The sequence below is a fragment of the Spermophilus citellus genome, assembly GCF_964194105.1.
Source record: "Spermophilus citellus genome assembly, chromosome: 5".
Classification (NCBI taxonomy): domain Eukaryota; kingdom Metazoa; phylum Chordata; class Mammalia; order Rodentia; family Sciuridae; genus Spermophilus; species Spermophilus citellus.
The window spans coordinates 81,494,371-81,511,530 of record NC_138186.1 but is presented as its reverse complement, the minus strand read 5'-3'; the positions used below and the strand labels follow the sequence as shown (position 1 = coordinate 81,511,530).

The 17,160-nt window shown below is 34.3% G+C and overlaps 2 protein-coding genes across 9 annotated transcripts in view; one reads left to right on the top strand and one right to left on the bottom strand.

Moving 5' to 3' along the window:
- Positions 1 to 4,814, bottom strand: part of FAM135A (family with sequence similarity 135 member A) — a 108,741-nt gene extending 103,927 nt beyond the window's left edge. For 7 of the 8 annotated variants that reach the window (XM_081295546.1, XM_081295555.1, XM_081295553.1 and 4 more), the window contains exon 1: positions 3,057 to 3,119. The gene's annotated coding sequence lies outside the window, so the exon portion shown is untranslated. Of the gene's footprint in view, positions 1 to 3,056; positions 3,120 to 4,751 lie in introns of those variants that run through there. The other variant, XM_081295549.1, reaches the window with a different exon arrangement.
- Positions 4,405 to 15,298, top strand: LOC308649433 (uncharacterized protein; the record flags this gene model as incomplete). The annotated part of the gene is made up of 4 exons (XM_081294996.1): positions 4,405 to 4,707; positions 4,797 to 5,010; positions 8,131 to 8,174; positions 14,750 to 15,298. The coding sequence occupies 4 exons, from the start codon at positions 4,405 to 4,407 to the stop codon at positions 14,942 to 14,944; spliced, it is 756 nt and encodes a 251-aa protein (XP_081151122.1). The 3' UTR covers positions 14,945 to 15,298.
- Positions 15,299 to 17,160: the final 1,862 nt, after the last annotated feature.

Below are 17,160 nucleotides of genomic sequence, written 5' to 3'. Positions count from 1 at the left end.
CCTTAAATATATGGTACCAGCTTAGTCATTTCATACCAGCCAACATGGAAACACAATACTGGAATACTAGTGATCCACTGTGTGGAAGCAAAACAATTGACAAAACTGTTGTCTACAATAACCTGCAGAAACAGATGTCCACAAAAAACCCACACCCGCCAGAAAAGTATATGAAAAGTGCCACAACACTGGATGTGTTGGTGGTTCTTTGTTGTATTTATACAGGCAAGAATTTGACTAGCAGATAGGCGAAGGTGGAAAGAAATAGGACAGAAGAAATGTGGGGCCTTGCAGTCACCTGCTTCAATACCCAACATCCATTAGCACTCCCAAAGGAATTCTTCTTAACAAAATAAAGTATCTAGTGCTATACTTTAGATTAAGGATGCTGCCATCTCACCAATGCCTACTGTTTCAGATAATTTCATGACAGTGGTTATTAAAATGAGAGATGAAGATGTGCTTCATTAAAACATGTTATGTGCACAGAAAAAAAAAGAAAAAAAGGCGGCATATGGAACATATCTAATTACTGTCACAGAACTAAATGGAAACAAACAAAAATCCTGTTATATTTTTGACAGAATTATTTTTGTCAAATTACAAGCTAACCTGAAAAGACTATAAACTGTGTAACTTACAAGGTGGCAAACCTGCAGTAGTAGGAAATAGGATATGAAAACTATATACCCTAAGTGGGCAAATATCTGGTGTAAATTCTGGCCACCTAAGTTGGTTAAGTCTGCATTAATTAGTTTAGTCTGAACAGTTGAGCTACAGTCTTACTTTTTAATTTATATTTTGGTCCATTTTTGGTTGGCTGAGGCCATGACACCCTACCCATCCCTGTAAGCTCCTTTCTGCGGGAGCTAAATATGCTCAGTCATTAGATTATACGCTCCTGCAAATGGTCAAGCCACCTGTCAGGTGCCTGACTCTGAAAATCACCACCATTCAGATAGCTTTTAACTTTTTTTTCCCCCACAGTCATTAACATGTATAACACACCTAGCTGTCACTTAAAAAGTGATCCACAGCAAAACTAAACTTTTCAGAATCATTACGGTAAAGGGGACACATATAGTAAGGAAAATTACCTTTCTAGAAACTTGCTGCTGCTCCTTATTTACCAAAATGAACTTTGGATATAGTTCATTTCACCAGCCCTAGGCTATGTTGCATAAATTACAGAAATATTTAAGAAGAGAATACTAAATTCTTCTGAGACTGAGGCAGAAGGTTGCTCTTCCAAAGGAAAGATAATGAGAACAGCTTGATATACAAATTATATTTTTAAAAGATGTATGTTTCTCTATTGGTAATACCAAATATAGATCAAATAGTAATATAAAAAAAAAAAGCAAACATAGGTACTTAAAACTTGTTGGCCTACCAACTCTTAGACCAATAGCTTTTAGTATGTTATTTCATTTAATTCTCCTAAAAATCGGAAAGAGCTAATATTACTCCATTTTATAGGAGAGGAAACTAAGAAGCATAAAGTTTATGTAATTCATGCAAGCTCATACAGTACGTAAATAATAAAAAAGGACAAGTCATCATGAGTTCAATTTTTAATGGTATAATTTGTCTAACACTATTATATTTTTGTTAAGAAAAGAGACTAATTTTTATTTTAATTTAGTATACCTTTGATAACCAAGCATATACCTGTTAAAACCTGCTAATCCTTAAAAATAAAATGCTGAAACCAACTTGTTTCAAAAAACCACTAGTTTCATTAAGAATGTTTTCTTCTCATATTATTACTCTGCTTCTCATTCCTATTCATCTCTAAACCTTTTTCCTGGGTACGCAAAACAACAACAACAAAAAGCTATTCACTTCAAATCTACATGCCTCATCTCCACTCATTTATTTGAATAAACACATGTACATATCACAAAACTCTTGAGTAGTTTTTCCTCAATACCCGGAATCAAAGCAAAGTCTTTATCCATTCTATTCCTTAAGTACCCCCAACACACAATTTTCTACCTAATGTAATTAATTTTACATTTTAAAGTGCAAACTTCCACGTGAACAGTTATATGGAAGTAATACACAGATTTAGAATTTTGGTTGACACATCGGGCAGTGCTCTAGGAATAAGATACTTTTGAAACACACCCACCTATTCTCAAGGATCTGTATTTACAGAGAACAAAATGAAAATACAAGACAACCAACACTTAAAAAGATAGCCAAAGATAACTTTTATTGTTCCTTTCAGTACTAACTCCTGGCAAACAAGGAGCATTATCTGTTTTACATATTGAATGCTGCAGTGTCTGTCTCACTGTATATAAACATTGACTGAACTAAGCTAATCCATAATTCACTAGTAGTCTACAACATTTTTTACAGAAATCTGAAATAAAAAAAAATCTAAAGCTTCAACTGGATTTTAAAAGGATTTAAGCAGTCAATATATTCCTACTATATAATTTAAAATCAGAGGCAAAAATTTAAGTATTTACATAGGAATTTTTGTCTATGAAGGTCCAAAGCATGTTTAAATGATTAGGTCTTTGCTATGAAGAGGTCACTGGATAGCCAACTTTAATATCCACCTTTTACAAGGTGGAGACATTAAGATATAGAGGGTAACCGTCTTCTACAAACCAATGTCATGAGTCATCATGAGTTCAAGTCTTCTGACATCTAGTCCTGTGCCTGCTATACACCATGAATTCTTACTTTAATTTCTAAGAGCACAGAATTAACTCATTCCAATACATAATCTGTAGGTATTATTTTTTTTAAAAAATAAACATTTACCTAAAAATGAAAAAAAAAAAACCCTTGCATTTAAACATTTAAAGGGAGCAGGCATCTTCAGAAAGAGCAGTAATCTTTATCTGCATCTGAAAAATCAGATATCTCAACAACTCTTATCATACCAAATAATTGCTCTGTTCTTCTAAAAATAAAAAAGTGCCCTTTATAACATCAAAACCTCCTACTTTTACCTCCAAGTCACCTTGAACAAGAAATACACTCCCTTGCCTTGGTATTACCCTTCTTAAAGTAGAAACAAAAAATTTAATTCCTACCTGACATAGATAACATAAGGAAGAATTTACTGTTTGTGGACTGCTTTGGATTTCCAGAATGAAATACATAATCCAGTTGATCTTCAACCCTAAAATAAAGGCAAACTTCACTGAAAATAATTATTTCAGCAGATACCTTCAAAATAAGATACTATACCACTATTCATAGAGAAGTTTTATTAAAATCAAATCTTGATCATAATAAAATGAGGGAAAACTTTCAAAACTGTTTAGGAAATTCTTTTGCCAACTCAAGAATTTAATACTTCTGTTCTTGAGTATTTCTCCTTCAGTAAGCACACTACTTCTATTTTTAAGTTAGCAGAAATTGTACACATTTATTAAAGAGAACAGTGACACTCAGAAAAATGTTGTAACCCATTGCAATAGCAACATATAAAACAGAATTAATAATAAACTTGTAAAAAAATTGTTAAATTCCATTCAAGGTTTGCTCTTGGACATCTATATTTACTGGAGGATACTGAAATTTCTAAAATTTAAGAGTGCATTTGTAGGTCAGCCTTTAAACATTTTTAACTTTTCATAGTTTCATGACGTCTGTGCTGGAATTGCTTCTGTAGGTATGACAAGTAAAAACAATTTTTAAAAATTAAAGCTTCAATCAGTAAGTCTAACAATAGGTGTACTCTTCTGATGATATTTTCAGCTGGTGGAGAAAGATGAAGAAATTTCATTAACTTGAAAGCTGAACTAAGAATACTGAGTAGCTACTGAGCTTAGGAAAAATGCAGAAGAGACTAGAAGGGCATGTTAGAACTCTTTAAGAATTTAACAAAAACTGAAACAAACGAAGAGTTTCAACCTATACAAAAAATATTAAAGAGTTTTAGAGGAAAAAAAAAATCAAGATTAGAGGCTAGAAAGGGGCCAGGATGGAATAGGATGGAAGGACAGGGACAAAGCTAGCAGTGAAGTAGGGTACCAAAAGAGCTAAGGAATTGAGGGCCTCCGAAGGTAATGTGGTGGTGGTGGGGGGGGGGGCGGAATGGAATGAACTCTAGCGTAAAGCGATGCAAAAAAACTCAAAACACAACAGCAACAACAAACCATAAGAAGAAGTACCAAAGAAGGAAAGTAAGAGGAAAAGAAAGTCAAGATAGAAATTACGGAGGTAACAGAGCTAGAAACCTGGTGGGCGAGGGCCAGGAGCTTCCCGTAGGAAAGAAGCAGACCAAGGATGCACAAGGAAAGGGAAAAAACTGAGGGGAGCAAAAAATATGCATTGCCTCCGGGACCAAACACCACCGGAGCGAAAAGGCAAGTGGGCACGGTATGAAAGAGCAGAACCATGAATGGGGGATAAAGGCGAGATAGAGAGGCGAAGATGGAGCCGGGGGCGAAGGGCAGGAGAAGGCTGGGGCACCAGAGGCGTGATGTTCAGGAAGAACCGGCAGAGGAACGTACGGCAGGGGCAGGGCGACAGGGAGTGCCCGCAGAGCTAAGCGCTGCGGCCCCTTGGCTTGCCGGAGAGTGCCCAGAACCGCCGTCCCTACCGACCTTCACCCGGCCCGGGGCTGCGTCCGACAGCGAGCAGCCAGTAGAGAGGCCGGAGCGGGCGAGAGGGGGACGAAGAGAAGGAGGCCGCTTCCTGCCTGGCCCCTGGGAAAGAGGGACCGAGGGAGGGGTCGTGAGTGTCGGGAGCGACAGGACCCGGAGCAGAGAGGGGCTTACCTCTCAACCGTCTCCACCTCTTCTCTCTTCTGTTGGATGGAAGAGCTCGGTGTCCAGCTGGAAGAAGACGTCCCTACCCGGGTCAGCACCATTCCGCCCGGGGCCCACTCACAACGCCATCGCAGCAACCGCAACAACCGCAACCGAGGAGCCGGTTCGTCACCGCCGCTCGGCTCCTGGCCCAGAGCCGCCAGCGAGCATGCGCAGTCGTCTCAGTCCCAAGAGAGCCGGTCAGGCGGGCAATACCTGCGATCAACAGGTCTCAGGCCGCGCGGTCCCGCCCCCGTCCTCTCTCACCTCCCCCTCCCGCCTCTTCCCACCCCTCTCTGAAGCTAGGCTCCGCCCCTTCCAAGCTCCGCGCCCCGCCCCTCGGGATCCTCAGCGGCGCTCCAGCTCTGGAGCCAACTGAGATTTCGAGAGATTTGTTCGCCTTCCCGACTCCCACTCCCAAGTTCCCGCGAGAATGGGAAGTTTGCGTCAATAAAAAGCGCGAGCTCTAGTAAATGGGCTCATCTTGGGTTTGTTGAAACCAGGCTGGAGACTGGTGGAAAGAGGAAATCAGAGAGGGCAAAGGAGAGGAGTACTAAGATTTTAGCTTTTTCTTACATTATTCTCTTTTTTCATCTTTACTACTTCCTAACAGTGCTGGGAAGGCAGCCCTGTGTCTGCGCTACTCAAATTTGTGCAATAGGAAAGGAAGCTGCGGGGGATTTCTCCTAGCTCGGGACAGCTGCCTTTAGGGACTCTTTTGTGTTTTTGGCTAGGTGTGGGTGCTGATGTGGTACTTTCTTGGTTGATGACGTACAGAGGGGTGGGAGGGGGCCCTTGAAGGAAGCCTTGGCTCTCAAATTCCATTAACAGAATTTGAGTTATAGCCCGTTAATTTATTTCATTCTTCTGTTCGTGAACTTTACCCAGCAGAATATTTTGTTGGTGCGTAAAGCTCAGTATGTGACTAAAGCAAAGTTAAGAAAATTGTGGCTATGGCTTGCGTGTTAAAAATGAGTTAGGAAGATGGATAGTGGTGATGATTGCCCAACAGTGCGAATAGACAATGCCCCTGAACTGTGCACTTATATGTAGTTAAAATGGTAAATATTATGTATATATTACTACAGTGAAAATTAATTAGAAGGAAAAAGCTTTATATATTTATTTGGAAGTAACCAACATTATTCTCTTGCACCTTAGCAAGGTTTTTTTTTTTTTTTTTAATTTAACCTTTGATTTTTCTTCATCTTTGGATGAATTTTTAAGGTGATTGAAAGTGCCCCGTTATTTTATGATAGCCATTCTATTAGGATTTGCATAATGGCTTGCTTTTCAGGTTCCTAGTTTATCGCTTCTTTTATAGGCCTTTTTCATTTTACTATCCTCTCTATATAAGGGCTTTTATTGCTTGTTTTGTGATTTGAACTGTATCCTCAAAATCAAAAGATTCTTTTCTATTTTGGTTCCAACTGTCTCCTAAGAAAGTATACTTAACCAATTATTTGCATTTAAACGTGCATGCATCCCTAAAATAGACCCTGTCCCAAGATTATTTCCCTGTTCCATATTCTCTTTATTCAAATCACATGTTTAAATCATCTACTATGTGGAGGCACTGTAGTAATCTTGGAGGAAACCAACATGAATAAAAGAACTTGGGTGGAGTGGAGTGTTTGCATACTTGTCTTATTGGATGAATGTAGGCCTGATGTATGCACAGATATGTACAGAGAGCTATTCAAGCTCAGAGGAGAAGCATTGGTCCAATTTAGATTGACGAGAAGTCATGAGTCAGGAAAGACTTCCAGAAGAAAAATTACTCCGGAGAGTTACTGAAGTGGGATGTGTGGTGGTTGGGATGAGGAGAAAAAAAGGGCTTGAACAAAAGCTGTTCAGTGGGAAACTGATCTTTACCCTGAATTGAAACCAAGAGCACTTTGATGCATGCCACTGTTTGGGGATATTAGGTTAAAAAGTGGATAAGGATCATGGTGATCTTTTGAAGGAGTCAGAGCAATTCAACTACTATATTTTTGTTGTTGTTGTTAAAAAAAAATGTGTACCAAACACTGTGCTAGTTACTGAAGAGTACAATCAAGATTGAGTCAATCTTAGCTTTCAGGAAGTTTGCAATTTCATAGGGGGAGACAGGAACATAAAATGTCATTTAGTTGTGCTAAAAGGGTTAAATTGAAGTAGGCATGTATGGGAAGAGGTTGTTTGGGAATCTAGAATGAGTAGCACTTGAAATTAACCTAGGCATTTAGGCAAGACTTCCTGGAAATTCCATCAATGGAAAAATAAAAATCAATCTCTTAAAGGAAATGAGAAAAATTTTGTCTCCTGAAGTAAAGACAGAGAAAATAGCTTGCATTGATCTCATTGTCAGATTACCTGGGTTCTAGTTCTTGATTCTGCACCATACTATGTAACATTGAGAATCTCTTCACTTTGTCAGTCTGTTTTCTCTCATATGTAATGAGAATAAGTTAAATATAATTTAAATTCCTTTAGAAATTTCGTGATTCTAAATTTATTTCCAATGTATCTTCCTGGGTTTTGCATCCTCTTTAATGCTGTTAATAATTATTTTTGTGTCACATTTAATGAACATTAAGCTAAGTCTTAGGTCACATGTGGCAATTTCCATCCAGGTTTTGAGTGCGCAAAGGATGTAAGCTTTGGAATCCTTTCTATCTTGTATATCAAACTTTAGCATGGAATGTTTTTTAATCGAACTGTTGTATTTTCTTAAACTGAAGATCAGGTTATATCTCTCCTTCACAGTTGCATAATATTTACTCAGCTGAATATTAAGATAGCAAAAGAAATTAATATTGTAAATTTGCAAATAGTCTTATGGAAAGATGCCTCATATTTGTCAGTTGATAGACATTAATTCACTAAGTAAATAACCCTGCTTTTTGATTTTTTTCCAAATATTCCTGTTGTAAATATGGTTATTGTCAACTGTGAAATTTAAGTTAGAAATAAGATGTATTCAAAATTATTCACAACTTTTTCCAACAATATGATTCTTTTTAGCATTTAATATGTGGAATTCTGAATTGTTTTTTTTGGGGGGGGGAATTTTGAATATTCTCTAATAAATAAGTTATTGAAAGTATTTTGTTAGTTGGCTTTCCTTCAAAAATTACCTGAGATAGATCAGTCTGTAGAAGGAAAGGTTTATTTTGGCTTATGGTTTCAGTCCATGATCACTTGGCCCATCTGTTTGGGCCCATGCTAAGGCAAAACATCATGGTAAGGGAGCTCATGGTGGAGGAAAGCTGCTTACTTCATTGGGAGTGTGTGTATGTGTGTGGGGAGGGGTTTTCAATAACCCTTTTATGGACACATCTCCAATGACCTTGCTTCTTTTTTCTAGGCCTACCTCTTAATGTGTCCACCACCTTCCATCCAGCCCCACAGGTAAGGAACCAATCCTTTAACACATGAGATTTTGGAGACTCCCAGATCCAAACTATAACAAGTGTTAATAAAATATTAATCCTGCTTCTTAGGGAAGTAACTTGTTTCCATATAAAGATTAAAAAGATTTAATCATTTGAAGATTCATAGGTGACTTCCCACAGTACTTAAGAGTAAAAATTCTCAGGAAGTTATATTACTTTAATAACAAATACAAGATTGAGCAAAACAGAGTTTCATTATAGGACTTCCTTCATAGGTTAGTAACAGCTATGAACCAGAAAGGCAAATGTATTACTTCATAACTTAATGTTGTAATATTAGTTCATGACTTAATAGCCATGGCCTTTCTGGAAGGACTATGATATAAAACTTGTTTACCAAATTTTCTTCCTTATAATAGTGTTTAAAAAAGAAAATGTATTTTTGTTTTTGTTTTTAAACTGATGATATTGGTTGCTTCTGGTTGTTAGTTGGAGACTGGAGAGCTTAGTGAGGGATAAAAAAGAAGACTTTTTAAATTAGGTATTCTCAACTTGATCTTATTGCATATATATTAATGGAAAATTGAATCTGTATTAAATAATACAATTTTTTATAATGCATATATCATATGCCATAGTCTTTAATAAAATATTACAGAAAACCCTACTCATGCATAATGGATTAAACTTCAGATTAGTTGTTGCTATACAGAGTGAAAAGGGACAGTAACTTCTTAATTTGCAGCTCAGATTACCCAGGTTTCCCAGTGACAAGAGTTTCTGTTTGGATCATTGAGAGTGAGCCTGTCAGACAGAAAATATTCCTCCCACCATCAACCCTGGAGTCATTCCTATGAAATTTAATTATCTAGTATCAAGTGACAGCAAGAAATGACTTCTGAAATTATTCTTTCTGTATATGTCTGAAACTTATCATGGTTTTAAAATGTGGAATATATAGTAGTTATCACTTTATTTGTGATAGCAAACACATTAGGACAACTAATTCTCTCTTCTAACAACTCACATATTATCTGGATTCTTGATCTTTAAGTCAACTCCAGTGATTTATCTTAAGCTTCACATAAGACTGTTTCATTTAGATATCCTGCTGAAAGTTCAACATATCCTAAATTGGACTCATCATGTTCTCCTTTCTCCTCCACACACAAGATCTTTTTCTCTTCCCAAGTTCTAGTTTCTGCAACATTATCTCTCCCACTTATTAGACCCTGGACTTCACAGCCATATTAGATGCTTCCCTTATTATTTTCTCCCATCTGTTCCATTTCATGTCCTGTTTGAGTTTTCTTTCCAAATACTTGTTTCAAAATGATTTTCAAATGTAAGGAAAAGTCAGTCTTTGACAAAAGGTGGAAAATTTCTTCTGGTAAGATGGAAGAAAGGATTTAAGACACAGTGTGAATGGAAATGAAGGAAACTTGTCATTTTTAAGTCTGTATTTTACAGTAAAAAGAAAGCAAGTAAAGGTCAAATAAAACTGATTCATAAGCTATTATAATATCTTCTAGTTTTTGGATCCTAATAATAGTAAACATTTATCAAACCCTTCTCATCTGCTAGGTGCTAGTTTTAATTCTCTATGTGTATTATCTCTGCTCCTCACAAGATTTCCACCAGATAGGCATTATAAACTTCCTGTAAAAATGAATAAACTGAGCATGCTCTTATTGCCAGTAAGTGGTAGACTGGGGTTCTAGTCCAGGTCTCCCTGATCCAGAAACTATGCCACCATACTGCCTCTGAAACGATGGCTCTTACTGGGCTCATTTGTTTATATTGTCTGAATAATCAAATTATCTTTTAACAGTTTTTAATTATTATTTAAACATAAGTTTAAGCCTGAATTGATATCTGCATAAAATAAAAATTTTCCCCTTAGCAAATCAAACTATTGTCATTTTTATATAAGTCACTTTTTATGGTTGTTTAGGATTATAAAACATCAAAATTCAATGTTCTTTTTCAATTGTAGGATAATTTTGATAAAAATTTACATTCTTTTTAAATTTATATATGACAGTGGAATGCATTACAATTCTTATTACACATATAGAGCACAGTTTTTCATATCTCTGTTTGTATACATAGTATATTCACACAATTCGGCCCTGGATTCAATCCCCAGCACCACAAAAAAAAAAAAAAAGTTATGTTCTTGTTTTTAGTCACTTCATGAATTGAGCACATGATAAAAATTTTGAAATATCCACTAATATCTGTAAATTCATAAATTTGTATTACTTTATTTTCTAGTTTCCTTATCTGTAAGATGGTTATCATCATAAGCTGTTTCATGGAGATGTTGTGAAATTGCTTATTGCAAAGATATTTTACAAAAGCAAAGGTACACATTTCTGAATATTCCTCAATAATGAGAAGTAATGATAGATTAATAGCTTGGTTGAATTTTAAATAGATATCTGTAACTAATGCTGAAATCCCCTCCCTCAAAAAATTAGACATACAATTCTAAACTCCTATGTCAGTTTGCAGACCAATAGAGAGAGAAAAATTAGCCTTACATGTTTTAAAATCCAGAAGAAAAAAAATCTTTCCACTTAACTTTTGCATTGGAACCATTGATGAGAACATAGCAGACAGAAGAAACAACAATGAAATCATGTTTTCTATATTCTAGTTCATCATACTTTGTGTCCTCCATGGTTACCTATCAAATTTGTTTATTCTTAGCTTTATTTTAAAAAATATATATCAGTTGCTAATTTATTTGGGTAAAGAGAGAAAAAAGTTTGTATTATAAAATACATGCATCAAATATTTATTTGTATTATGTCTTTAAAGGCAATTTAATCACTTTTTCAATTTATTCAGCAAAAAAAAGGCAATTTAAAGCAATTTGAGTAGAGGGCAAATCATTAGCTTTTGGGTGATTGTATTTGTAGAAACTTTTTGAAGAGGAAATATGCCCAGGTGCTTGCTTTACAGGTTATGGGAAAATATTCTTTTCAATTGATTCTCTTTTTGTGTTGTATCATCACCATAGAGAATACAAAAATTAGCATTTGGTGGAGAATTTTGTTGTTACCCATTTAAATTTTTCTACTCATTTTTTATGGTGACTTAAAATTATTTCATATTGCTGAGATTGAAATTTATACCTGGAAAATTTACATGTGCCCTTGACCAACATTTTCCAATTTTGCTTTTAGTTATGAGGCACACATTCTGAAAACTTGATATATATAATGTATGTCATGGTAACTACAGTTAATAATGTATTATTGCAGCTTGCTAGGAGAGTAGATCATAAGTATTTTCACTATGCCCCCACAGAAAGGTGATTATATAAGGTTAATGTACAATTATATGCTTTAAATATATACAATTTTTATGTGTCAATCATACATCAATAAAGTTGGGGGAAAATTTACAGGTGTTTTATGCAAAGCTATTTTAGATATTAAAAGTAACTTGATTTAGATATAAATGATATAAACTGCACTTTTTTAACATATACAATTAAATGTGTTCTTCCCATAAAACCATCGTAACAATCAAGCTAATGAACATACTATGACCATGAAAAATTTCCTAGAGCCCCTTTGTAATCTCCACCTTCTGCTTCTTCCCTGTCTATGCCTATCCTTTTCAAGCAGTGAACCCTTCCTTTAAACTACAGGTTAGTTTTCATTTTCTAGAATTTTATATGACTAGAATCATAACAGTGCATATTTTTGGCCTAACTTCTTCCATTCAGTACAATTATTTTGAGATTCATCCATGTTGGTGAATATAATAATAGTTCACTCCTTTTTATTATTGGATAGTGGCCCATTGTACCACAATTTGATTATTCATTTACCTGATTATGTATCTTTGGGTGGTTTCCAGTTTGGAATTATTTCAAATAAAACTGATTTGAACATTTTTACAGGTACTTCTATAGACACATACTTTTTATTTCTCATAGATACATAAATATCTAAGAATAGAATGGCTGGATCATATGGTAGGTTTATGTTTAATTTCTTTAAAAAAACTGTCAAATTATTTCCCCAGAGATTGTAGTAATTTATAGTGTATGAGAGTTTTGGTTGCTTTATAACCTTGTCAGCATGTTAGCTATCCTATTAAGTATGTAGTAGTGTTTCATGTGGTTTAAATTTGCATTTCTGTGATGACTACCAATATGGAGCATTTTTCAAATTTATTTTCATCCCTATAACTTTGGGAGGTAATTGCTTAAATCTTTTGTACATTTTGTTTTTGGGTTGTTTTCTTGTTACTGAGGTTTGAAGGTTTTTTTTTTTTACATATTTCAAATACACTTCCTTTTACAGATATGTAGTTTGCAATTATTTTCCCCGAATCTTTGCGTTTTCAATAGTGTCTTTAGGAGAGCAGAAGTTCTTAATTTCGATGGAGTCTGATTTGCCAGTTTTCTTCTTTATGGATTGTGCTTTTGGAGTCATCTAATAGGTTCTTTGTCTAACCCAACATCACAAAGATTTTCTGCTTTTATGATTGAAGCTTTAGTATTTAAAACTAAAGTCTATTTAAGTTAATTGTATATAATTGCATTGAAGGTATTATTTTTTTGCATTAGGAAATCCATTTTATTCTAGCATCATTTGTTGTAAAAACAAACAAAAAACCCCAAATCTTTTATCTTTTGAATTGCTTTTGTATCTTTATTGAAAATCAATATATCATGTCTATTTCTGGACACAGGACTCTGTTCCATTGATCTATTTATGTATATTTATGCTAATCCTATACCGTCTTTCAGTAGCTTTATGTTGGAATCAGGTTGTAAAAATTTCCAACTTCTTTCTTTTTCAAAGTTATTTTGGCTATGAAAGCTCTTTGGCAATTTCCTGTGAATTTTAGGATGAGTTTGTTAGTTTCTACATTTAAAAAATCTGCTAGGATTTTGATTGGAATTACATTGAATTTATAGATCAACTTGAGGAGATTTGTGACATATTAACAATATAAATGTTCAAACTCATTATTGTATATTTCATTCAAGTCTCCTTTAATTCCTCTCAGCAATATTTTGATGTTATTGTATAGGTCTCACACATCTCTTGTTAGATTTATCTATAAGAATTTCATATTTTGATGTTTTTGTAAATCTATTATTTACATTCCAATTGTTGTAACTATATAGAAATACTATTGTTTTTATATTGATATTATATCCTGCAACTTTATGAAAACCAAAGATTCTAATAACTTTCTCCATATATGCCATTAGATTTCACATAGATAATAACATTGTAAATAAAGACAGTTTTGCTTTTTGTTTCTTTTCATTGCTTTATTGCTCATACTTACTTAAATAAAAATAGTGTAATTCTTGTTTTATTATTTATCTTAGAAGAAAAGTATTTAATCTTTCACCATGTTACCTGAAAGCATTTTTGGAGATGTCCTTATTCAGGCTGAAGAGGCTCTTTTCTATTTTTTCTAAACAAAGTCTAAAATGCTTCTCAACAAAAGAAACAATCAGTAAGGTGAATAGAGAGCCTACAGCTTAGGAACAAATTTTTACTACTTGCACATCAGATAGAGCACTAATCTCTAAGGTATATAAAGAACTCAAAAAGCTCAACTCCAAAACAAATAACCCAATCAATAAATGGGCCAAGGAACTGAACAGACACTTCTCAGAAGGTGATATACAATCAATAAACAAATATATGAAAAAATTTTCAACATCTCTAGCAATTAGAGAAATGCAAATCAAAACTAATCTAAGATTTCATCTCACTTCAGTCAGAATGGCAGCTGTCAAGAATACAAACAACAATAAGCACTGGCGAGGATGTAGGGGAAAAGGCACACTCATACATTGCTGGTGGAACTACAAAATGGTGCAGCCAATATGGAAAACAGTATGGAGATTCCTTGGAAAACTCGGAATGGAACCACCTTTTGACCCAGCTATCCCACTTCTTGGTCTATACCCAAAGGACTTAAAAACAGCATACTACAGAGACACAGCCACATCAATGTTTATTGCAGCACAATTCACAATAGCTAAACTGTGGAACCAACCTAGATGCCCTTCAGTAGATGAATGGATAAAGAAAATGTAGTAATTATATACAATGGAATATTACTAAGCAATGAAAGAGAATAAAATCATTACATTTGCAGGTAAATAGATGAAGCTGGAGAAGATAATGCTAAGTGAAGTTAGTGAATCCCCAAAAACCAAATGCTAAATATTTTCTCTGATTTAAGGAGGCTGATTCATAGTGGGGTTGGGAGTGGGAACATGGGAAGATTAGACAAACTGTGGATAGGGGAAAGGGGAGGGAGGCGAAAGAGGGAGGGGACAAGGGAGTAAAAAAAGATGGTGGAATGAGATGGATATCACTACCCTAAGTACATATATGAAGAAGACACAAATGGTGTGAATATACTTTGTATACAAGCAGAGAGGTGAAAAAATTGTGCTCTATATATGTAACATGAAATGTAGCATATTCTGCTGTCATATATAACAAATTAGAATAAAAAATGTTTTTTTTTTAAGAAAGGTACTAGAAAAACAACTCAGCACCAAAATAAATAAAAATTCACTATGTTGTCTAGGCTGTCTCCAAACTCCTGGGCTCAAGTGATCCTTCTGCCACCCAAGTAGCTGGGACTCCAAAGACATGTGATACCATGCCTATCTTCTTCTATCTTGATTTGCTGAGAGATGTAACACCTTGCCTGACCAACTTTTACATGTATTTTAAACTTCACAGTGCATTGTTCTTATTTGTTTTAGTCAATTGTTTTTAAAAGAAATTTAAATGTAAATATATGATAAATCTTTGTATTTATCTATATAATTATCATTTTCAGTATTCTTTTTGTCTTTATGTTGCTCCAGATTTTCATCTGGTATTATTTTTACTCTTAAACTTTAAAATTCTTATAGTACAAGTGTGCTTCTGGTATATACTTTCACTTTTTGTATATCTGAAAATGTTATTATTTTTCCTTAGTTTTTAAAACACATTTTAATAGGGTATAGAACTCTGGACTGACCATTCTTTCAATCTTTTATGCATTCTACTCCATCGTTTCCTTGTTTGCATTGTTTCCAACAAGAAATCTGCTGTTATCTTTATTCCTAGTTATGTAATGGGTAGTTTTTCCTTCTGCCTGCTTTTAAGATCTTTTCTTCTTTCCAATTTTAAATAATAATTTGATGATGATATTTGTTTCTTTTTCCAATAAATCTGTACATTTGAAAAGAATGTGTATTCTAGTAGTTTTGTTCACTAATTTTTTCACACATACCATATATATATATGTGTGTGTGTATATACATACACACATATATATATATTACATATATGACCTGAAGGTAATTTTATACAATTTTAAAAATAATATTGTATGTGAAGCAATTTCATGGTATGAAATTATCCTGTGGTGGTGTCATGTTAGTGCTCAAAAAGTTTCAGACTTTGGAGCATTTCAGATTTCATATTTTTTAACTAAGGATGCTCAACCTGTATTTCATATAGTCCAAGGGGGTGTATTCTACTGTATATTTTGGCAAAATGAAAGGATTATTCAATTCATAATCTAGAGAACAGATTAAAACCCAAGGGCAGTCATTAAGTCTGTGAAACTAGGCAAGACGTGTAACCACCCTAGTACTTGGTTTCTTCTTTTTTATTGTGAAAAGGGGCTATATCATAGATTCCACTAGTCTGTGAGTATCCTGTGTAAGATAACCTTAGGTCCATTCAGTTTATTGCTTTCATGCCTTTTATTAATCTTGATTTTTTTTCCTCACAATATTACATTAAGCAAGAGATAATGTATAAGGTAGATATGATCCTAGGTTGGTCTAATCAATTCTATCTATGGCCTTAGTTTGAAATCTAAATATTTTGTCTAAAGTAGTCAGAAATGCCTCATATGTACTATTCTGGTATAGGAAGGTATTCATCTTACATGGAGTTTTTCTGGGATAAATTTTAGTGTTAAAATTCCTTTTACACAGAAAACAACTTTGCTTGTCTTTCTTTTGTGATGCTGGAGATTGCACTCAAGTTCTTATGCATGCTAGGAAAGAATTCTACCACTGAGCTATATCTCCAGCCTACTTTTGCTTTTCCATCTATCTCAAATAGTACCTCGCACAAATCAGGCTTTAATAATTGTACTTGGTTTTTTATCTTACTTAATAAAACATAATTTGTGTCAGCAGTAATGTTTAATTAAAAATTTGGGCCTCTTAGAAAAAAAGGAAAATAAAATTCTTTAATTCTCAAAGAGTTAATATATTATTTTTAGGCTTTTTAGACACAGAACAATAATAGAACAGTTAAATTATGTCCTGACATCAGTTTAATACATATTTTTATTATAAAAATAATAATACTAATTGGGGCAATGTACAAATATTTATTAAAAATTGTTTATTTGTTGCAGTCACTGAGAAATTATAGCTATGGGGAAAAAAAGACAAAACCCCAGCTGTTGTGGAGTTTTAGGTTCTAATGCAGGATGATAAACAGTACTGTATCATATATTGTATATTATACTGTATATTTATACCATATACTGTATATTATAAAACAATCATATGACCGAGTTCAAATTAGTGAGATGTTTATGGAAGTGATTGGTGCCACTTCCTGAACTACATTAAAAAATTCCCATGTATGATCTTTTCTTGCTCCCTATTTGCTGGTTAGATGCCAACTCTTCTCAGGTGAAATCAAGACAACAAAATCAAGATTCAGTTCCAAAGGCAAAATCCCAATTCATCTTTGTCAAATCTGAGTATTTTGTCTTTTTTTTCTTTCATGATTTTCAGTGGGATCACTGCTTTGGAACTGAATCTTGATATTGCCTACATATGAGTTTTGGCTAAACTCATATCTTTATTTTTACTTTTTGGTGGTTCTGGAGATTAAACCCAAAGCCTAGTGCATACTAGGCATGTGCTCTGCCACTGAACTACATCCTAGTCCTTGAGTTTTAGCTACATTTTG